Source organism: Ranitomeya imitator, chromosome 1 (genome assembly GCF_032444005.1).
Source record: "Ranitomeya imitator isolate aRanImi1 chromosome 1, aRanImi1.pri, whole genome shotgun sequence".
NCBI classification, from domain to species: Eukaryota; Metazoa; Chordata; class Amphibia; order Anura; family Dendrobatidae; genus Ranitomeya; species Ranitomeya imitator.
In genome coordinates, this window is record NC_091282.1 from 11961921 (window position 1) to 11985944 (window position 24024).

The 24024-nt window shown below is 48.5% G+C and overlaps 2 protein-coding genes across 2 annotated transcripts in view; both read right to left on the minus strand.

Moving 5' to 3' along the window:
- Window positions 1–24024, minus strand: part of LOC138657437 (zinc finger protein ZFP2-like) — a 492419-nt gene that overhangs the window by 364474 nt on the left and 103921 nt on the right. The window lies entirely within an intron of this gene.
- Window positions 10586–15553, minus strand: LOC138657462 (uncharacterized). Its single transcript, XM_069745258.1, has 3 exons — window positions 15334–15553; window positions 11918–12064; window positions 10586–11614 (listed from the first exon to the last, which is right to left on the minus strand). Exons 2-3 carry the CDS (start codon window positions 12005–12007, stop codon window positions 10919–10921), a joined length of 786 nt encoding a protein of 261 aa, XP_069601359.1. The 5' UTR covers window positions 12008–12064; window positions 15334–15553; the 3' UTR covers window positions 10586–10918.

Consider the following 24024-nt stretch of genomic DNA (forward strand, 5'->3'; position numbering starts at 1 on the left):
CCCGGAGGTCGGTATATGATGGCCACTTGGAGGTTGGAGGGAGAGTAGATGCGGACAGAGTGGACTTCAAAAGAGGGGAGGATAAGGGAGGGTAGAGGTGGGATTGGGTTAAAGGTGCAGTTTGAAGAAAGGAGAAGACCCACTCCTCCCCCATGTTTGTTGCCGGGCCGAGTGGTGTGGGTGAAGTGGAGGCCGCCATAACACAGCGCAGCAGGGGAGGCTGTGTCAGAGGGTATTAGCCATGTTTCTGTGAGGCCGAGGAAGGTGAGCTTGTGAGAGAAAAAGAGGTCATTAATCAAATGTAGCTTATTGCAGATTGATCGGGCATTCCAGAGTGTTCCAGAGAGAGGGAGCAGGGGGGTGGGCATCAGGGGCACAGGTTTTAGTTGGAAAGATTGCGGTAGTACATATTAGATAGGGAGCAGTAGGAGGGGGTAGTAATGGGAGGTATAAGCTGTGGGCGTCCAGGGTTGGGAGATATGTCACCAGCAGTGAGGAGAAGCAGAGAAAGGGAGACCAGGTGGGAGAAGGAGAGTGGCCGACTTGTTTTGTGTTTTATTAGGACAGATTTGAGGTTGAGGAGCAGGTCAGCAGATGAGGACAGGTGGGGAGGAAAGAGGGAAGGGGAGATGATTATTTGGTTAGAGGGTGCTGGGGTTTGAGGACAGCAAAGGCGAGTCAGGATTAGTGGAGCAAACACTGTAAGGGCATATGTAAACATGGTGAAGGAGTAAGATGGGCTAATAAAAAAGCTAGGTCCAAGTAATAAGAAGTGCTTACTCAGTAGACATACCCAAAAGAGACAGCGACAGAGTGAGGTCCTGACTCCTGCCGTGACTAACTGCCGTTGAAGTAACTGCACTTCACAATACTTTAACTGCCGTGATACTTTGCTGCCGGGAGACGCGTGCCCCCCTGGAATGCTACTAAATTTATAAGACAAAGTAGAGCATCAGGTGAGAGGGATTGTGGGACCTTATTTGGGATAAATTAGCAATTGGCCAACACACCAGGGGAGGTTACATGATCAAAGGCACCGGGTCTGTCTACAACCATATGCTGTAACACCTTGCACCAGATAATATCTCCTGTGACCCCAGAATGGATGTACAGCAGTAAGTACGTAATACAATGCAACAAATGAATTTAGCAAACATTCAGCAGGCACTGTTATATACCATTAACCCCTTAATCCCATATGCTGTACTATCCCGTCAAGGTGACCTGCAGGGCCGTATTTAGAGTTTCTGCTGCTCTAGGCACTTTTCGTGCTGCCTCCCCCATTGGCGAGTATGACACTATCGGCAGTGACTTAGACTACTTTAACATCAGCGATTTTTGACATTTGCGGCAGTTTTTCCGCATCCGTAACAGATCACTTACGGCAACAGTGCGTTCGGCCTCATTCATACCCTATGGGACTTGCGGACATGAGCGGCACTTGCGGTTTTGCCGCGATCCTGCAAATGCGGTACTTGCAGCAACAGGAAAAAAAAATGCTGCTAGCAGTGTTTTTTTGTCTCGCCTCAAGTGCAAAACCTCAAGTGCCGCACATGTCCGCAAGTCCCATAGGGAATGAATGAGGCCGAACGCAGAGTTGCCGGCCCGTAACTGATACGTTACGTGGCAGATGCGGAAAAACTGCAGTATCTGCCGAGAACGGAGAAAATCGCTGATGTGAAAGTAGCCAAAGCAAACCTTTCCAGTTGTCATGTGAGAATCTGGCGGATCTCATATACATTACATGGTCAGTTGATTCTGCCATGGTTGCAAGGTTTGACAGATTTCTGAAGTGAAGCCCCTCTTCAGCCTCACCCTGTTGGATGCAGGACGCAGACTTCCCTCAACAGCCTCTCCTCACTCCCGTAAGCAGCCTCCACCAGCTGAATGCAGCCTCCCCAGCAGCCTCTCATCTCACCAGCCTCTCATCTCCTCACCAGCCTCACCTCTCCTCAGCAGCCTCCCCTCACCAGCCTCTCCTCTCCTCACCAGCCTCTCATCTCCTCAGCAGCCTCCCCTCTCATCTCCTCTCCTCAGCAGCCTCTTATCTGCTCTCCTCAGCAGCCTCTCATCTCAGAAGCCTCCCATCTCCTCAGCAGCCTCCCATCTCCTCCCCTCACCAGCCTCCCATCTCCTCACCAGCCTCCCCTCACCAGCAGCCTCTCATCTCCTCTCCCCACCAGCCTCCCCTCTCCAGCCTCTCCTCAGCAGCCTCCCCTCAACAGCCTCCCCTCTCTTCAGCAGCCTCTCATCTCCTCACCCTCTCATCAGCAGCCTCTCATCTCCTCACAGCCTCTCCTCTCCTCACCAGCCTCCCATCTCCTCACCAGCCTCTCATCTCCTCTCCTCAGCAGCCTCCCCTCTCACCAGCCTCCCCTCTCCTCACCAGCCTCCCCTCACCAGCAGCCTCCCCTCTCCTCACCAGCCTCCCCTCACCAGCCTCTCATCTCCTCACCAGCCTCTCCTCTCCTCAGCAGCCTCTCCTCTCCAGCCTCCCCTTTCATCTCCTCTCCAGCCTCTCATATCCTCCCCTTAGCAGCCTCCCCTCACCAGCCTCTCCTCTCCCCTTAGCAGCCTCCCCTCTCATCTCCTCTCCAGCCTCTCATATCCTCCCCTCACCAGCCTCTCCCCTTAGCATCCTCCCCTCTCATCTCCTCTCCAGCCTCTCATGTCCTCCCCATAGCAGCCTGCCCTCACCATCCTCTCCCCTTAGCAGCCTCCCCTCTCATCTCCTCTCCAGCCTCTCATATCCTCCCTCTAGCAGCCTGCCCTCACCAGCCTCTCCCCTTAGCAGCATCCCCTCTCATCTCCTCTCCAGCCTCTCATATCCTCCTCTTAGCAGCCTCCCCTCACCAGCCTCTCCTTTCCCCTTACTAGCCTCCCCTCTCATCTCCTCTCCAGCCTCTCATATCCTCCCCCTAGCAGCCTGCCCTCACCAGCCTCTCCTCTCATCTCCTCTCCAGCCTCTCATATCCTCCCCTTAGCAGCCTCCTCTCACCAGCCTCTCCTCTCCCCTTAGCAGCCTCCCCTCTCAACTCTCCAGCCTCTCATATCCTCCCCCTAGAAGCCTCCCCTCACCAGCCTCTCCTCACCCCTTAGCAGCCTCCCCTCATCTCCTCTCCAGCCTCTCATATCCTCCCCTTAGCAGCCTCCCCTCACCAGCCTCTCCTCTTAGCAGCTTCCCCTCTCATCTCCTCTCCAGCCTCTCATATCCTCCCCCTAGCAGCCTGCCCTCACCAGCCTCTCCTCTCCTCCCTCTCATATCCTCCCCTTAGCAGCCTCCCCTCACCAGCCTCTCCTCTTAGCAGCCTCCCCTCTCATCTCTCCAGCCTCTCATATCCTCCCCCTAGCAGCCTCCCCTCACCAGCCTCTCCTCACCCCTTAGCAGCCTCCCCTCTCATCTCCTCTCCAGCCTCTCATATGCTCCCCTTAGCAGCCTCCCCTCACCAGCCTCTCCTCTCCCCATAGCAGCCTCCCCTCTCATCTCCTCTCCATCCTCTCATATCCTCCCCCTAGCAGTCTGCCCTCACCAGCGTCCCCTCTCATCTCCTCTCCAGCCTCTCATATCCTCCCCTTAGCAGCCTCCCCTCACCAGCCTCTCCTCTCCCCTTAGCAGCCTCCCCACTCATCTCCTCTCCAGCCTCTCATATCCTCCCCCTAGCAGCCTGCCCTCACCAGCCTCCCCTCTCATCTCCTCTCCAGCCTCTCATATCCTCCCCCTAGCAGCCTCCCCTCACCAGCCTCTCCTCACCCCTTAGCAGCCTCCCCTCTCATCTCCTCTCCAGCCTCTCATATCCTCCCCTTAGCAGCCTCCCCTCACCAGCCTCCCCTCTCATCTCCAGCCTCTTATATCCTCCCCTTAGCAGCCTCCCCTCACCAGCCTCTCCTCTCCCCTTAGCAGCCTCCCCTCTCATCTCCTCTCCAGCCTCTCATATCCTCCCCCTAGCAGTCTGCCCTCACCAGCGTCCCCTCTCATCTCCTCTCCAGCCTCTCATATCCTCCCCTTAGCAGCCTCCCCTCACCAGCCTCTCCTCTCCCCTTAGCAGCCTCCCCACTCATCTCCTCTCCAGCCTCTCATATCCTCCCCCTAGCAGCCTGCCCTCACCAGCCTCCCCTCTCATCTCCTCTCCAGCCTCTCATATCCTCCCCTTAGCAGCCTCCCCTCTCATCTCCCCTCCAGCCTCTCATATCCTCCCCCTAGCAGCCTCCCCTCACCAGCCTCTCCTCACCCCTTAGCAGCCTCCCCTCTCATCTCCTCTCCAGCCTCTCATATCCTCCCCTTAGCAGCCTCCCCTCACCAGCCTCCCCTCTCATCTCCAGCCTCTTATATCCTCCCCTTAGCAGCCTCCCCTCACCAGCCTCTCCTCTCCCCTTAGCAGCCTCCCCTCTCATCTCCTCTCCAGCCTCTCATATCCTCCCCCTAGCAGCCTCCCCTCTCATCTCCTCTCCAGCCTCTCATATCCTGCCCCTAGCAGCCTCCTCTCACCAGCCTCTCCTCTCCCCTTAGCAGCCTCCCCTCTCATCTCCTCTCCAGCCTCTCCTCTCCCCTTAGCAGCCTCCCCTCACCAGCCTCTCCTCTCCCCTTAGCAGCCTCCCCTCTCATCTCTCCAGCCTTTCACATCCTCCCCCTAGCAGCCTCCCCTCACCAGCCTCTCCTCTCCTCAGCAGCCTCCCCTCTCATCTCCTCTCAAGCCTCTCATATCCTCCCCCTAGCAGCCTCCCCTCACCAGCCTCTCCTCTCCCCTTAGCAGCCTCCCCTCTCATCTCCTGCCTCTCATATCCTCCCCCTAGCAGCCTCCCCTCACCAGCCTCTCCTCAGCAGCCTCCCCTCTCATCTCCTCTCCAGCCTCTCATATTCTCCCCCGTCCTCACTCACATCAGCAGACTCCCGTCTCCTCTCTCACCTCACTCCTCTCTGCAGCTTCCTCTCACACTGCCCGCCTCCTTTCCCTGCTCATCGCCGACTTCAGTATCTTCTCCAACAAACATGACATGCTGCTCAGCTCTGCAGTCTGCTCCTACATTAAGAAGAGCGCGCAGCATGTCACATGACCGGCGTCAGGACCATGATGCACTTGGGCCTGCCTGCTGCTGCTTAAAGGTACAGCACTCATTTCTGGACGCCAGATGCACTAACAAGTAATGCCCTGATAGCGGGCGGCCCTGCGCCCGAGACCCCCTCCCCCCGCAGCAGCCGGGGCTGAGGTGGGTGGTTGGTTGGGGTGACCCCGGACCTAAAAAAAAATTTTTTTTTTTTAAAACTTGCTCAGGTGCCGCCCTCTCACATCGCCCCGCCCTAGGCACGTGCCCTCAAGTGCCTAGTGGCAAATATGGCCCTGGTGACCTGGGAATTAATCCCCAGTGATGGGATAGTACGTCATATGCAATCGGCCGCGCTCATGGGGGGAGCACGGCCAGGTGTCAGCTGACTATCGCAGCTGACAGCCGGCACTATGTGCCAGGAGCAGTCACGGACCGCTCCTGGCACATTAACCCCCGAAACACTGTGATCAAACATGATCGCAGCATTCCAGGGGTATAGGGAAGCATTGCGCAGGGAGGGGGATCCCTGCGTGCTTCCCTGAGACCCTCAGTACAAGGCGATGTGCTCACCTTGTACCGAGCGTCTCCGCCCTGCAGGCCTCGGATCTAAAATGGCCGCGGGGCTGCATCCGGGTCCTGCAGGGAGGTGGCATACAAGCGCCTGCTCAGAGCAGGCACTGGTAAGCCTGCAGCCCTGCCTGTCAGATCGCTGATCTGACACAGTGCTGTGCAAAGTGTCAGATCAGCGATCTGGCCCTATAGCGTGGTGTCCCCCCTGGGACAACGTTATAAAGTTAAAAAAAAAAATATTTAGATATTAGATAATAAAAAATTCCTAAATAAAAATATATATATATTGTTCCCATAAATACATGTCTTTATCTAAATAATAAAAAAATAAAAGTACACATATTTAGTATCGCCGCGTCCGTAACGACCAGACCTATAAAACTGTTTCACTAGTTAACCCCCTCAGTGAACGCCGTAAAAAAAAAATGAGGCAAAAAACAACGCTTTATTATCATACCGCCGAACAAAAAGTGGAATAACACGCGATCAAAAAGACGGATATCAATAACCATGGTACCGCTGAAAACGTCATCTTGTCCTGCAAAAAAACGAGCCGCCATACAGCAACATCAGCAAAAAAATAAAAAAGTTATAGTCCTCAGAATAAAGTGATGCAAAAATAATTATTTTTTCTATAAAATAGTTTTTATTGTATAAAAGCGCCAAAACATAAAAAAATGATATAAATGAGGTGTCACTGTAATTGTTCTGACTCGAATAAAACTGCTTTATCAATTTTACCAAACGCGGAACGGTATAAACGCCCCCCCCCAAAAAGAAATTCATGAATAGCTGGTTTTTCTTCATTCTGCCTCACAAAAATCAGAATAAAAAGCGATCAAAAAAATGTCACGTGCCCGAAAATGTTACCAATAAAAACGTCAACTCGTCCCGTAAAAAACAAGACCTCACATGACTCTGTGGACCAAAATATGGAAAAATTATAGCTCTCAAAATGTGAAGACGCAAAAACTATTTTTTGCAATAAAAAGCGTCTTTTAGTGTGTGTCAGCAAAGGAGAGTGAGGATTAGTGGAGCAAACACTGTAAGGGCGTATGTAAACACGGTGAAGGAGTAAGATGGGCTAATAAAAAACTAGGTCCAAGTAATAAGAAGTGCTTACTCAGCAGACATACCCAAAAGAGACAGCGACATAGAGTGGGGTCCTGACTCCTGCCGTGACTAACGGCCGTTTAAATAACTGCACTTCACGATACTTTAACTGCCATGATACTTTGCTGCCGGGAGACGTACGGCATATCGGCGTACTCAGGACAAATTGTACAACAATGTTTGGGGTCCATTTTCTCCTGTTACCGTTGGTAAAATAAAACAAATTGGAGCTGAAGTAATTTTTTTGTGAAAAAAAGTTAAATGTTCATTTTTTTTAAACATTCCAAAAATTCCTGTGAAGCACCTGAAGGGTTAATAAACTTCTTGAATGTGGTTTTGAGCACCTTGAGGGGTGCAGTTTTTAGAATGGTGTCACACTTCATTATTTTCTATCATATAGACCCCTCAAAATGACTTCAAATGTGATGTGGTCCCTAAAAAAAAAAATGTTGTTGTAAAAATGAGAAATTGCTGGTCAAATATTAACCCTTATAACTCCCTAACAAAAAAAAATGTGGTTCCACAATTGTGCTGATGTAAAGTAGACATGTGGGAAATGTTACTTATTAAGTATTTTATGTGTCATATCTCTGTGATTTAAGGGCACAAAAATTAAAAGTTGGAAAATTGCAAACATTTTTAAATTTTCGCCAAATTTCAGTTTTTTTCATAAATAAATGTAAGTCATATGAAAGAGATGTTACCACTATCATGAAGTACATTATGTCACAAGAAAACACTGTCAGAATCACCGGGATCCATGGAAGCTCCAGAGTTATAACCTCATAAAGGGACAGTGGTCAGAATTGTAAAAATTGGCCGGTCATTAACGTGCAAACCACCCTTGGGGGTAAAGGGGTTAAAGGAAATGTCTCTCGGAACCGGTAATTCTAGGTTTATGTATCAGGGACTAAATTACATTGTTGTGGTCCTCTCCACCGGTACCGAGGTCCCAGCACATTGTGGCCCCAAGTATGAAGTGATAATCAGCGAGGACAAAGCCTAATGTTCTCTGCTCTGCACTCGGAGGATGAGGACCCTGAGGAGGAGGACAGAGAAGACCCTCGTCAGTCAGATGGAGGAGCCGCACTAAGAAACACAACTTCTCCAAGTTTCCTCTCCACCAGGGATGGAACCACAGAGGAGCTGGAGAAAGCTCCACATTTCTATCCAGCGGTTTCTTCTCTCCTAATTCACCGTTATGGAGATTGGGGGAAGGACGGTCACCATTTACCAGTGATTGTTTTCTGAGAGCTCATGATGTCACCATGAGGACACGGCCTCCCTCCTCCTGGACAGGATCCTCTGGGAACACTAAAAGGAGAGAACCTGCCGTCCTCCTGTTAATAGACAAATTACTGCGTTTTTATTCTTTTTTAAAGAGAGACAAATCTCAACATCTGCCTCAATATAAAGAGTAAAACAGGCAGCAAGTGCGCGGGAGGACGGTGTTGTGTGGAGCCCCCGGTACGCAGCGGTTATTGCCGATCAATGTGCAGAAAGGACAACTAGAGAGCAGACACCGGGATCATGGGCGCTTACTGATATACACGGGGAGCCAAGGAGAGATTGTCTGGTCAGATTCCACAGAAAACCCCAAAATACATATTGTACTGAACGAACAACCCTTTACGGGAGACTTACACTGATTATTACCAGCATTGTGCGGCCCGATGTCCCTGCGGGGCCAACACCTGCATCATCATCCCTCTTATATCGTTCTGCTCAAACCCCATGAAGAGTAAAGGTACCTTCACATTTAGCGACGCTGCAGCGATACCGACAACGATCCGGATCGCTGCAGCGCCGCTGTTTGGTCGCTGGAGAGCTGTCACACAGACAGCTCTCCAGCGACCAACAATGCCGGTAACCAGGGTAAACATCGGGTTGCTAAGCGCAGGGCCGTGCTTAGTAACCCAATGTTTACCCTGGTTACCAGCGTAAAAGTAAAAAAAAAAAAACACTACATACTTACCTTCCGCTGTCTGTCCCCCGGTGTTCTGCTTCTCTGCACTGTGTAAGCACAGCGGCCGGAAAGCAGAATGGTGACGTCACCGCTGTGCTTTCCGGCTGACCGGCGCTCACAGTGCAGAGAAGCAGAACGCCGGGGGACAGACAGCGGAATGTAAGTATGTAGTGTTTGGTTTTTTTTTACTTTTACGCTGGTAACCAGGGTAAATATCGGGTTACTAAGCGCGGCCCTGCGCTTAGTAACCCGATGTTTACCCTGGTTACCAGTGAAGACATCGCTGAATCGGCGTCACACACGCCGATTCAGCGATGTCTGCAGGGAGTCCAGCGACAAAATAAAGTTCTGGACTTTCTGCTCCGACCAACGATGTCACAGCAGGATCCAGATCGCTGCTGCGTGTCAAACTGAACGATATCGCTAGCCAGGACGCTGCAACGTCACAGATCGCTAGCGATATCGTTCAGTGTGACGGTACCTTAAGAGCGGACCCCCTGACATTTTGCAGTCGTTTAGCCCTTGAGGCTAGGACACCCCGTCCGTGCATTCTGACGTCATGTGATAAAGCTTGTTAACCCCTTCCTGATATCCTATGTTCATGCATGGAGGATGTCAGGTGCGCGTCTGTGGAGCGAGCTCAGATTGCTGCTGTTGAACCACTTGACTGCTGCCGACAACATGACAGTGCCATTTAAAGGGAACGTGTCATGTAAAATAATGGTAATTACCTGCAGACATGGGGTTAACCGGCAGGTTAATAAGATATTGAACCTGTCCGGTGTCAGCAGTAAGAATAAATTAACTTTAGACCCACTCAGCAGCGTTCGGCTTCCAGTCAGAGTTTTGGCTGAAGCAGCTACAGTCACTGCTCAGTGTATAGAGCCGGCACTGACTGACAGCCAGCTCAGCATTAGAGCCGGCACTGACTGACAGCCAGCTCAGGCATAAGAGCCGGCTATGTCTGTCTGTGGCCTCAAGAAGACCCCTGTCTCTGCCGCCAAGGTTTTCCTATGACGTCCGGTATGAACAGGATCTCAGGTTAAAGTCCCCATTAGTTTTACTTTGTTTCCAAGAATGAGATAAAAAAATAAATGTATCAACAAACATATTTGTCATCGTCACATGAGAATTTATCCCACACAGTAAACACATCACAAACACCTCCCCAAAGATGCAATGAAAACACACCGATCAAAAAGTCACAGATGCCCCAAAATGATCCCTAAAGGTCAGCGCTGCATTCAAGAAGAGAAGCCGTCACACCGCTCCGATAACGGAAGATAAAGTGATCGGTCTCAGGGAAACGGCTGATATTATAATCCGGAAAATATATAAAACCACACACAAGATTGGTGTCACCATAACTGACCCAGAAAATCACAGCGAGGTCGTTCTTACCGACCAATAAATGCCGAGAAACTAAACCCGAAAAATAAATGTGGAAATGAATTTTTTTTTCTTTTTATTTACAGTTTAGTCTCATCTGTAATTTTTTTTCCTGATTTTCAGCTCATTATACGGTAAAATGAAAAATCCATGATGCAAAAAAACACAAGATCTCAAACGTCTCAAATGTTATGTCTTATGGAGGACGGGAAGAAAATAATGCAAAAATGGAAATTTGCCCCATCAGGATGAGGCTGAAACATTGATATTGATTCCTAGGATTGCTGCGTCCTATAGGAGGCGCTAGAGACCCTTCTCTGTATCTGGGGAGAGGAAATTTGCATATCTTATTTCCCATGGAGCACACAAGTGTCAGCCAAGAAGGAGGAGCCGGACGCCGACCACGACCGATGATGAGATTCTGAGGGACGGACGAGCGACAGCGGATTAGGGGGAAAATCAGCTGTAAATTAACCCCGACCCTGCTGAGTAACAATCCACGACAGACTTAGGGAAAGAACTCACAGGAGAGAACGGACAGAAGGACGGGACATCTGCAGAGAAAATGTGACCGAGGCTCTAAGGAAGGAGAAAGATTCTGAAAGAGGAAGGAGAAAGATTCTGAAAGAAGAAGGACGAAGACTCAAGACTGATGAAGACGAAACAACAGCGGAGAAACCGCGACTCACAGATCAGAAGGAAATAATCAGGAAATGAAAGCTGTTGTCAGACGGAGAAAATGTAGAGAAAACCGGAGCAAATCTGGAGAAAAATCATCTATTATAGGACGACGCCGGAGAGACGTCATCACATCCACCGGAGCCAACAAGGAGCCTCTCACCTCGTGGTGTAAGAGGCCGGAGCTCCTCCATCATCACATCCTGGTACCGATCCTGGTGTCCTTCTAGATACTCCCACTCCTCCATGGAGAGATAGACAGCGACGTCCTGACACCTTATAGGAACCTGACAACAGCCACACCGTCATCACCCAGAATCCTCCAGTGCTGTATAATGTCCCAGCAGTCACCTCTCCGCTCATCACCCAGAATTCTCCAGTGCTGTATAATGTCCCAGCAGTCACCTCTCCGCCCATCACCCAGAATCCTCCAGTGCCGTATAATGTCCCAGCAGTCACCTCTCCGCTAATCACCCAGAATCCTCCAGTCCTGTATAATGTCCCAGCAGCCACCTCTCCGCTCATCACCCAGAATCCTCCAGTGCTGTATAATGTCCCAGCAGTCACCTCTCCGCTCATCACCCAGAATCCTCCAGTCCTGTATAATGTCCCAGCAGTCACCTCTCCGCTCATCACCCAGAATCCTCCAGTCCTGTATAATCTCCCAGCAGTCACCTCTCCGCTCAGCAGCTCAATCATCTTGTTGCTGAGCTCCAGGATCTTCTTGTTCCTCTCATGTAGCAGGGAGTGCTGGGGAGGCTCTGTGATGGGGCCCGGGCTCCGCCCTCCTGACTCCTGGAGATGGATGATGGGAGTCACACCGTCCCCCGGTGTCTTCCTCACTATTGTGTAATCCTGTGTATGGAGAGAGACACTTAGGGAGAAGAATTCCTTCCCGACTCCAGATCTGACAATCAGTAGAAATCCCAGGATCAATAACCGTCTCCAGTAATCTGGGGCCATAACCGGGAATATTATTCCCCTCCGGACAGACATCCCGGCCCCTCTACAACTCTTATAGGGAATCCCCATGACAACTCCTCCGGGCAGAGAGCTCCACACAATCACTGCTCTTACAGTAAAGAATCCTTCTCTCTATTCTGGATGTCGGACTTGTCACAGAACACAATAAAGCTGATAGAAATGTAGAGGAGTTACCTCTCCGCTCAGCAGGGAGATGATCTCCAGGGCGAAGTGGAATAATCTTCTGGTGGTCTCATCCCTGTCCTCGTCCATCCTCGGGGTCATTCAGGAGGAGGAGGGATGAGCACTGGATCAGCTGGAGGGATCTCGTCCTGCCGGCGTCTTCATGATGAAGGAGAAGATGAAAAATATATGAGACAATATAACGTGAGATCCAGAATGCAAATCTCTCTATTTATACGGCTAGATAAAGGCATTATGAGGCCAAAACGTGCTGATATTTCTGGACTAATAGAGTTACCAAAAATAAAGGACGTCTGCTGCCCTGGTTTCAGGATTTCTATCATTCATTCTGAAGTGAATATGACAATGTAACTAAGGCTCCGATCACATCTACAAGACATCACCGACCACGACCGATGGATCCTGTAACTAAGGCTCCAATCACATCTACAAGATATCACCAACCACGAACGATGGATCCTGTAACTAAGGCTCCGATCACATCTACAAGATATCACCGACCACGAACGATGGATCCTGTAACTAAGGCTCCGATCACATCTACAAGACGTCACCGACCACGACCAATGGATCCTGTAACTAAGGCTCCGATCACATCTACAAGACGTCACCGACCAATGGATCCTGTAACTAAGGCTCCGATCACATCTACAAGACGTCACCGACCACGACCGATGGATCCTGTAACTAAGGCTCCGATCACATCTACAAGATGACACCGACCATGACCGATGGATCCTGTAACTAAGGCTTCGATCACATCTACAAGACGTCACCAACTACGACCAATGAATCCTGTAACTAAGGCTTCGATCACAACTACAAGACGACACCGACCACGACCGATGGATCCTGTAACTAAGGCTCTGATCACATCTACAAGATATCACCGACCACGACCGATGGATCCTGTAACTAAGGCTCCGATCACATCTACAAGACGACACCAACTACGACCAATGAATCCTGTAACTAAGGCTTCGATCACAACTACAAGACGACACCGACCATGACCGATGGATCCTGTAACTAAGGCTCTGATCACATCTACAAGACGTCACCGACCACAACCGATGGATCCTATAACTAAGACTCCAATCACCTCTACAAGATGTCACCGACCACGACCGATGGATCCTGTAACTAAGGCTCCAATTACATCTACAAGACATCACCAACCACGACCGATGGATCCTGTAACTAAGGCTCCAATTACATCTACAAGACATCACCAACCATGACCGATGAATCCTGTAACTAAGGCTCCAATTACATCTACAAGATATCACCAACCACGAACGATGGATCCTGTAACTAAGGCTCCGATCACATCTACAAGACGTCACCGACCACGACCGATGGATCCTGTAACTAAGGCTCCGATCTCATCTACAAGACGTCACCGACCACGACCGATGGATCCTGTAACTAAGGCTCCGATCACATCTGCAAGATATCACCAACCACGAACGATGGATCCTGTAACTAAGGCTCCGATCACATCTACAAGACGTCACCAACCACGACTTCTGGATCCTGTATCTAAGGCTCCGATCACATCTACAAGACGTCACCAACTACGACCGATGGATCCTGTAACTAAGGCTCCGATCACATCTACAAGACGACACCGACCATGACCGATAGATTCTGTAACTAAGGCTCCGATCACATCTACAAGACGTCACTGACCGATGGATCCTGTAACTAAGGCTCCAATCACATCTACAAGACATCACTGACCGATGGATCCTGTAACTAAGGCTCCGATCACATCTACAAGATATCACCAACCACGACCGATGGATCCTGCAACTAAGGCTCCGATCACATCTACAAGACGTCACCGACCACGACCGATGGATCCTGGAACTAAGGCTCCGATCACATCTACAAGGCGTCACCGACCACGACCGATGGATCCTGTAACTAAGGCTCCAATCACATCTACAAGACATCACCGACCACGACCGATGGATCCTGGAACTAAGGCTCCGATCACATCTACAAGGCGTCACCGACCACGACCGATGGATCCTGGAACTAAGGCTCCGATCACATCTACAAGGCGTCACCGACCACGACCGATGGATCTTGTAACTAAGGCTCCGATCACATCTACAAGATGTCACCGACCACGACCGATGGATCTTGAAACTAAGGCTCCGATCACATCTACAAGATGTCACCGACCACGACCGATGGATCCTGTAACTAAAGCTCCGATCACATCTAATAATAATAATAATAATCTTTATTTTTATATAGCGCTAACATATTCCGCAGCGCTTTACATTTTGCACACATTATCATTGCTGTCCCCGATGGGGCTCACAATCTAAATTCCCTATCAGTATGTCTTTGGAATGTGGGAGGAAACCGGAGTGCCCGGAGGAAACCCACGCAAACACGGAGAGAACATACAAACTCTTTGCAGATGTTGTCCTTGGTGGGGTTTGAACCCAGGACTCCAGCGCTGCAAGGCTGCTGTGCTAACCACTGCGCCACCGTGCCGCCCATCTACAAGATGTCACCGACCACGACCGATGGATCTTGTAACTAAGGCTCCGACCACATCTACAAGATGTCACCGACCACGACCGATGGATCTTGTAACTAAGGCTCCGACCACATCTACAAGATGTCACCGACCACAACCGATGGATCCTGTAACTAAGGCTCCGATCACATCTAGAAGACGTCACCGACCACGACCGATGGATCTTGTAACTAAGGCTCCAATCACATCTACAAGATGTCACCGACCACGACCGATGGATCCTGGAACTAAGGCTCCAATCACATCTACAAGATGTCACCGACCACGACCGATAGATCTTGTAACTAAGGCTCCAATCACATCTACAAGATGTCACCGACCACGACCGATGGATCCTGGAACTAAGGCTCCGATCACATCTACAAGACGTCAGTGACCACGACCGATGGATCTTGTAACTAAGGCTCCAATCACATCTACAAGATGTCACCGACCACGACCGATGGATCCTGGAACTAAGGCTCCAATCACATCTACAAGATGTCACCGACCACGACCGATAGATCTTGTAACTAAGGCTCCAATCACATCTACAAGATGTCACCGACCACGACCGATGGATCCTGGAACTAAGGCTCCGATCACATCTACAAGACGTCAGTGACCACGACCGATAGATCCTGTAACTAAGGCTCCGATCACATCTACAAGGCGTCACTGACCACGACCGATGGATCTTGTAACTAAGGCTCCGATCACAACTACAAGATGTCACCGACCACGACCGATGGATCTTGTAACTAAGGCTCCGATCACATCTACAAGACGTCACCGACCACGACCGATGGATCCTGTAACTAAGGCTCCGATCACATCTACAGACGTCAGTGACTGATGGATCCTGTACCGGAGTCTCTGTCGCTCGTCTCCTCGGTGCTGCCGTCACTCAGGTGCTGGTTCTCGCTCAGTACTGAGCCGCCTCCCGCTCTCTGTACATTCGGCCTCTGCTGGGCGCGGTTCTCTGTATATTCGTTAATATTTAGGAGATGAGATTTTCTCTTTTCCAGGACAAATCTGTTGTGGTGGATGATCTGAAGGACCTGTGGTGATGTCACGGTCATGTGATCAGGGGCGGAGCTCAGTGGTGTGATGGGATGAAGAACCTGTGGTGACCTCACGCTCACGGTCATGTGATTAGTAGGTCGCCTTGCTGTGTGCAGCTCTTTGGTTCTCGCTGTTATCAGCCAGTACATAGAGATGAACACAGGGCCGGCTCCAGGTTTTCGGGGCCCCGGGGTAAAGAGTCTCAGTGGCCCCTATAACACAGACCACGATTCATGATGCACAGATAAGTAATCTCGGCACAGGACAATGTAGAGATTTCACAGCCCAACACCGTGCAGGACGCTTGGCATTTGCCACAGAACACCAGGATTGGCAAATTCGCAACTGGCGCCCCGTGCTCTTCACAGTTGAAAGCAGGTTCGCACAAAATCTTTGATTTAGGGGGTGACAGGTTCCCTTTAAAGTAATGATGGCCACTCGTTTTTCTTAGCTGCTTTTTTCTTGCCATAATACAAATTCTAAGGCCGGCTTCACACTTGCGAGTTTTACGGACGTAAGAGCGCAGAAACTACGTCCGTAAAACTCGCAAAAAATACGGCACAATTATTCTCTATGCCCCTGCTCCTATCTGCGTATTTTACTGATCAGTATTATACGGCTTTCTACGGCCGTACAAAATCGCAGCATGCTGCGTTTGTCACCGTACTGCGCAAGAAATACGCCAATGAAAGTCTATGGAAGCGTGAAAAATACGGATTTCACACGGACAAGCAGTGTGACTTGCGAGAAATACGCAGCGCTGTTAGAGAGAAAAGCCGGTAATTCAGTGCGGTGTACAGTAAAATCACACTGACAGCTTACAGTAGAATAGGTAGAATAAATGTGTACACATAGAATAGGTATATATATATATATATATACAGTGGGGCAAAAAAGTATTTAGTCAGTCAGCAATAGTGCAAGTTCCACCACTTAAAAAGATGAGAGGCGTCTGTAATTTACATCATAGGTAGACCTCAACTATGGGAGACAAACTGAGAAAAAAAAAATCCAGAAAATCACATTGTCTGTTTTTTTATCATTTTTTTTGCATATTATGGTGGAAAATAAGTATTTGGTCAGAAACAAACAATCAAGATTTCTGGCTCTCACAGACCTGTAACTTCTTCTTTAAGAGTCTCCTCTTTCCTCCACTCATTACCTGTAGTAATGGCACCTGTTTAAACTTGTTATCAGTATAAAAAGACACCTGTGCACACCCTCAAACAGTCTGACTCCAAACTCCACTATGGTGAAGACCAAAGAGCTGTCAAAGGACACCAGAAACAAAATTGTAGCCCTGCACCAGGCTGGGAAGACTGAATCTGCAATAGCCAACCAGCTTGGAGTGAAGAAATCAACAGTGGGAGCAATAATTAGAAAATGGAAGACATACAAGACCACTGATAATCTCCCTCGATCTGGGGCTCCACGCAAAATCCCACCCGTGGGGTCAGAATGATCACAAGAACGGTGAGCAAAAATCCCAGAACCACGCGGGGGGACCTAGTGAATGAACTGCAGAGAGCTGGGACCAATGTAACAAGGCCTACCATAAGTAACACACTACGCCACCATGGACTCAGATCCTGCAGTGCCAGACGTGTCCCACTGCTTAAGCCAGTACATGTCCGGGCCCGTCTGAAGTATGCTAGAGAGCATTTGGATGATCTAGAGGAGTTTTGGGAGAATGTCCTATGGTCTGATGAAACCAAACTGGAACTGTTTGGTAGAAACACAACTTGTCGTGTTTGGAGGAAAAAGAATATTGAGTTGCATCCATCAAACACCATACCTACTGTAAAGCATGGTGGTGGAAACATCATGCTTTGGGGCTGTTTCTCTGCAAAGGGGCCAGGACGACTGATCCGGGTACATGAAAGAATGAATGGGGCCATGTATCGTGAGATTTTGAGTGCAAACCTCCTTCCATCAGCAAGGGCATTGAAGATGAAACGTGGATGGGTCTTTCAACATGACAATGATCCAAAGCACACCGCCAGGGCAACGAAGGAGTGGCTTCGTAAGAAGCATTTCAAGGTCCTGGAGTGGCCTAGCCAGTCTCCAGATCTCAACCCCTATAGAAAACCTTTGGAGGGAGTTGAAAGTCCGTGTTGCCAAGCAAAAAGCCAAAAACATCACTGCTCTAGAGGAGATCTGCATGGAGGAATGGGCCAACATACCAACAACAGTGTGTGGCAACCTTGTGAAGACTTACAGAAAACGTTTGACCTCTGTCATTGCCAACAAAGGATATATTACAAAGTATTGAGATGAAATTTTGTTTCTGACCAAATACTTATTTTCCACCATAATATGCAAAAAAAATGTTAAAAAAACAGACAATGTGATTTTCTGTATTTTTTTTTCTCAGTTTGTCTCCCATAGTTGAGGTCTACCTATGATGTAAATAACAGACGCCTCTCATCTTTTTAAGTGGTGGAACTTGCACTATTGCTGACTGACTAAATACTTTTTTGCCCCACTGTATATGTCAGTGAGACACATATATGTATATATATTACTATTTATTCCAGCGCTATACAGCTTGAAAGCCGGTAATTCAATTACCGGCTTTTTCTTTCTCCTTCCTAAAACCCGACATGATTTGAGACATGGTTTACATACAGTAAACCATGTCTTCTCTCCATTTTTTTTGCAGATTCCACACTACTAATGTCAGTAGAGTGTATCTGCAAAATTTGGCCGTTCTAGCTCTTAAAATAAAGGGTTAAATGGCGGAAAAAATTGGCGTGGGCTCCCGCGCAATTTTCTCCGCCAGAGTAGTAAAGCCAGTGACTGAGGGCAGATATTAATAGCCTGGAGAGGGTCCATGGTTATTGGCCCCCCCCTGGCTAAAAATATCTGCCCCCAGCCACCCCAGAACAGGCACATCTGGAAGATGCGCCTATTCTGGCACTTGGCCACTCTCTTCCCACTCCCGTGTAGCGGTGGGATATGGGGTAATGAAGGGTTAAAGCTCCCAGGCTTTCTAGGCAAGATCCCACGATCTATAAACAGCCAGCAGAGGGCGCCTCACCGCAAATGAAGCTAAATATAGCTCATTGATCTATATTTAGCCTCATTCCCCGGGGTTTTGCAGCGAGGAGCAGCCTGCATTAGCAAAGCTCCTTGCTGCAAAATGTTTTAACCCCTTCAGAAGGATTTACATCGTTGGACGTTACAGATCTGCGGAGGGTGAGTATATTGTTGGTTTATTATGTTTTTTCTTTCACAGAACGAGGGTCTTCAGTGACTGGATTGGGCGTAGAATAAAATACTCCAACAACCATTGTTTTTATTTCATTAAAATAATTTTAAATAATGTGTTTGTGTTTTATTTAACCCTTTCATTCAATTGGATTAATAATGGATAGGTGTCATAATTGACGCCTCTCCATTATTAATTAGGCTTAATGTCACCTTACAATAGCAAGGTGACATTAACCCTTCATTACCCCATATCCCACCGCTACACGGGAGTGGGAAGAGAGTGGCCAAGTGCCAGAATAGGCGCATCTTCCAGATGTGCCTTTTCTGGGGTGGCTGGGGGCAGATATTTTTAGCCAGGGGGGGCAATAACCGTGGACCCTCTCCAGGCTATTAATATCTGCCCTCAGTCACTGGCTTTACTACTCTGGCGGAGAAAATTGCGCGGGAGCCCACGCCAATTTTTTCCACCATTTAACCCTTTATTTTAAGAGCTAGAACGGCCAAATTTTGCAGATACACACTACTGACATTAGTAGTGTGGAATCTGCAAAAAAAATGGAGAGAAGACATGGTTTACTGTATGTAAACCATGTCTCAAATCATGTCGGGTTTTAAGAAGGAGAAAGAAAAAGCTGGTAATTGAATTACCGGCTTTCAAGCTGTATAGCGCTGGAATAAATATTAATATATATACATATATGTGTCTAATGACATATATATATACAGTGGGGCAAAAAAGTATTTAGTCAGTCAGCAATAGTGCAAGTTCCACCACTTAAAAAGATGAGAGGCGTCTGTAATTTACATCATAGGTAGACCTCAACTATGGGAGACAAATTGAGAAAAAAAAATCCAGAAAATCACATTGTCTGTTTTTTTAACATTTTATTTGCATATTAGGGTGGAAAATAAGTATTTGGTCAGAAACAAACAATCAAGATTTCTGGCTCTCACAGACCTGTAACTTCTTCTTTAAGAGTCTCCTCTTTCCTCCACTCATTACCTGTAGTAATGGCACCTGTTTAAACTTGTTATCAGTATAAAAAGACACCTGTGCACACCCTCAAACAGTCTGACTCCAAACTCCACTATGGTGAAGACCAAAGAGCTGTCAAAGGACACCAGAAACAAAATTGTAGACCTGCACCAGGCTGGGAAGACTGAATCTGCAATAGCCAACCAGCTTGGAGTGAAGAAATCAACAGTGGGAGCAATAATTAGAAAATGGAAGACATACAAGACCACTGATAATCTCCCTCGATCTGGGGCTCCACGCAAAATCCCACCCCGTGGGGTCAGAATGATCACAAGAACGGTGAGCAAAAATCCCAGAACCACGCGGGGGGACCTAGTGAATGAACTGCAGAGAGCTGGGACCAATGTAACAAGGCCTACCACAAGTAACACACTACGCCACCATGGACTCAGATCCTGCAATGCCAGACGTGTCCCACTGCTTAAGCCAGTACATGTCCGGGCCCGTCTGAAGTTTGCTAGAGAGCATTTGGATGATCCAGAGGAGTTTTGGGAGAATGTCCTATGGTCTGATGAAATCAAACTGGAACTGTTTGGTAGAAACACAACTTGTCGTGTTTGGAGGAAAAAGAATACTGATTTGCATCCATCAAACACCATACCAACTGTAAAGCATGGTGGTGGAAACATCATGCTTTGGGGCTGTTTCTCTGCAAAGGGGCCAGGACGACTGATCCGGGTACATGAAAGAATGAATGGGGCCATGTATCGTGAGATTTTGAGTGCAAACCTCCTTCCATCAGCAAGGGCATTGAAGATGAAACGTGGCTGGGTCTTTCAACATGACAATGATCCAAAGCACACCACCAGGGCAACGAAGGAGTGGCTTCGTAAGAAGCATTTCAAGGTCCTGGAGTGGCCTAGCCAGTCTCCAGATCTCAACCCTATAGAAAACCTTTGGAGGGAGTTGAAAGTCCGTGTTGCAAAGCGAAAAGAAAAAAACATCACTGCTCTAGAGGAGATCTGCATGGAGGAATGGGCCAACATACCAACAACAGTGTGTGGCAACCTTGTGACCTTGTGAAGACTTACAGAAAACGTTTGACCTCTGTCATTGCCAACAAAGGATATATTACAAAGTATTGAGATTAAATTTTGTTTCTGACCAAATACTTATTTTCCACCATAATATGCAAATAAAATGTTAAAAAAACAGACAATGTGATTTTCTGGATTTTTTTTCTCAGTTTGTCTGCCATAGTTGAGGTCTACCTATGATGTAAATTAAAGACGCCTCTCATCTTTTTAAGTGGTGGAACTTGCACTATTGCTGACTGACTAAATACTTTTTTGCCCCACTGTATATATATATATAGAGACAGTATATATATATTTTTTTTCTTTTTGGGACACATGGATCACTTCTATAGCGGTATGTTGGTTTTGCAAGCCTGCGAGAAAACCACGCAGTACGGATGCCATACGGATTACATACGGAAGATGCCATGCGCAAAAAACGCTGACACACCCTGCCTACGGAGGAGCTACGGACCACTATTTTCGGGACATTTCAGCGTATTACGGCCGTAATATACGGACCGTATTTTCATACGCTGAGTGTGAAGCCGGCCTAACAGTCTATTCAGTAGGACTATCAGCTGTGTATCCACCAGACTTCTACACAACACAACTGATGGTCCAAACCCCATTTATAAGGCAAGAAATCCCGCTTATTAAACCTGACAGGGCACACCTGTGAAGTGAAAACCATTCCCAGTGACTACCTCTGAAAGCTCATCAAGAGAATGCCAAGAGTGTGCAAAGCAGTCATCAAAGCAAAAGATGGCTACTTTGAAGAACCTAAAATATAAGACATATTTTCAGTTGTTTCACACATTTTTGTTAAGTATATAATTCCACATGTGTTAATTCATAGTTTTGATGCCTTCAGTGTGAATTTACAATTTTCATAGTCATGAAAATACAGAAAAAAAAATAATATATATCTATATATATATATATATATAGATATATATATATATATATATCTACAGTATATATATATATTGTAGCGTGGCTAAAGGTTGTATAGTCGACGGGAGATATGTGTCACATAGGTGGCTTGTCGCTGTAACATAACCCTGCCTATCTATGTGTGTTTCCGCCATCCAGGGCAAGACGAGCGCCCCAACCCCAGGTCTGGCTCATGACACCCACGTCCGGAAGACGGTAAGACGCGCATTGCAGAAAATGACCCCCGGGGATGATGTTGAGGCCTTCCTGACGGTATTTGAGAGGGTCGCTGGGAGGGAAAAACTTCCGCCAGAGCAGTGGGCAGAAGTACTGGCGCCATACCTGACGGGAGAACCCCAGAAGGCGTACTATGACTTGACCTTGCAGGATGCCAAGGAGTATCACAAATTGAAAGCCGAGATTCTCGCACGTTTGGGGGTGACACTGACTGTCAGGGCACAGCGAATTCACTCTTGGGCCTATCACCGGGAAAAACCGCCTCGCTCCCAAATGTTTGATCTGGTGCACCTGGTCCAGAAATGGCTGCAGCCAGAGTCATCTACACCTGCACAGGTGGTAGAACAAGTGATGATGGATCGGTTTGTGCATTCCCTCCCGAGGCCTATACAGACTTGGGTTGCCCAGGGTGATCCCCAGAATGCCGATGAGCTGATCAGACTGGTTGAGAGATACCAAGGGTTGGAAGGCTCCTTCGGGAGGCAGCCCATACAGTACTGGTGGTCCCAGAAGGGGGCTGAGTCCCAAAAAGGGGTGGGGCGTCCAAGGTCACAAAGGGCGGGGGAGGTGGTGCCCAAGGTCCCTACGGGTGATATTATTTGCTGGAGGTGCCACAGGCCAGGACATATAGCTGCCCATTGTTCCCAGACCACTGAGCAGATGGACTGCAGCATGGGACGCCGTAGTTCATACTATGCATATTCAGCCTGCAGTGTGAACTCTCCGCCCAACGAGGGGCCTCAAGCGTGTCCCGTAAAGGTGAACGGTCGAGCAGTAATGGCGCTGTTAGACTCGGGAAGCTTAGTGACCCTGGTGAGGGCCACTTTTCCTCTCCACCTGCTCCCGGGAAAGAAAGTCGGTGTGCGATGCATACATGGTGATGCAAAGGACTACCCTATGGCCAGGGTGGACATTGAAACAGCATGTGGCACTGAGTCCCATGAAGTCGGCGTCGTTCGGGACTTGTTGCACCCTATAATTATTGGCCGGGATTTCTGTTTGTTTTGGGATTTGTGGGGAAAAGGTTCTGAGCTCCCTAAAAAGAGTAGGGAACCATTGAACCCTAAAAAGGTGTCGCCACACCCAGAGACAGACAGGTTTCCTTTTTGTGATCTGGTTGGGGATGAGGAGGAAGTGTCCCCTGCATCTGACATTCTGGAGTTAGAGGTAACCGGTGAAAATTTTGGGACTGCCCAACATAGGGACCCCACTCTGAGGGAAGCCTTTAATAATGTCACAGTTATTAATGGGGTTGTACAGGAGCCGGGGGCAAACACAAGATTTCCCTATTTTCTGATGAGTGGGGAGTTGTTGTACCGGGTCACGAAAATAAAGGATGAGTTGGTAGAGCAGTTGGTAGTGCCGGGTCCATATAGACGGAAAGTGTTGGACATGGCCCATTCACACATCTTGGGTGGACACCTAGGGGTGGAAAAAACGCAGGAACGGGTTGTGCAGAGGTTCTATTGCCTTGGGTGTCACCGGGAAATAGTGAACTATTGCAGGTCCTGCCCTACATGTCAGCTAACTGCTCCCACTCCTCATTTCCGGAGCCCCCTTGTGCCATTGCCCATTATTGAGGTGCCGTTCGAGAGAATTGCCATGGACTTGGTCAGTCCCTTAGTTAAATCAGCCTGGGGCCATCAGTATATCTTAGTCATCCTGGACTATGCCACACGCTATCCTGAGGCAATTCCCTTGAGAAACTCTTCCTCGAAGAGTATAGCTGTGAGTTGGTCCATGTGTTTTCCCGGACAGGTCTGCCGAAGGAGATCCTGACTGACCAGGGGACACCTTTCATGAGCAAGGTGATGAGGGAGTTATGCAAAGTCCTGAAAATCTCCCAGTTGACCTCGGTATACCAGTCAGATGGGCTTGTTGAGAGATTTAACAAGACACTGAAGAGCATGCTGAGAAAAGCTATAGAGAAAGACGGTAGAGACTGGGACTGTCTCTTACCATATCTGATGTTTTCCATTCGTGAAGTTCCACAGGCCGCGACAGGGTTCTCACCGTTTGAGCTTCTATATGGCCGACATCCGCGAGGACTCCTGGA

What these genes read in the sequence shown, in the direction of transcription:
- LOC138657462 (XM_069745258.1), bottom strand. Translation starts at nt 12,007, where the DNA reads ATGACCCCGAGGATGGACGAGGACAGGGATGAGACCACCAGAAGATTA. An exon ending in TCTCCCTGCTGAGCGGAGAG is followed by an intron (nt 11,615 to 11,917) that starts GTAACTCCTCTA and finishes CTCCATACACAG; the next exon opens with GATTACACAATAGTGAGGAA.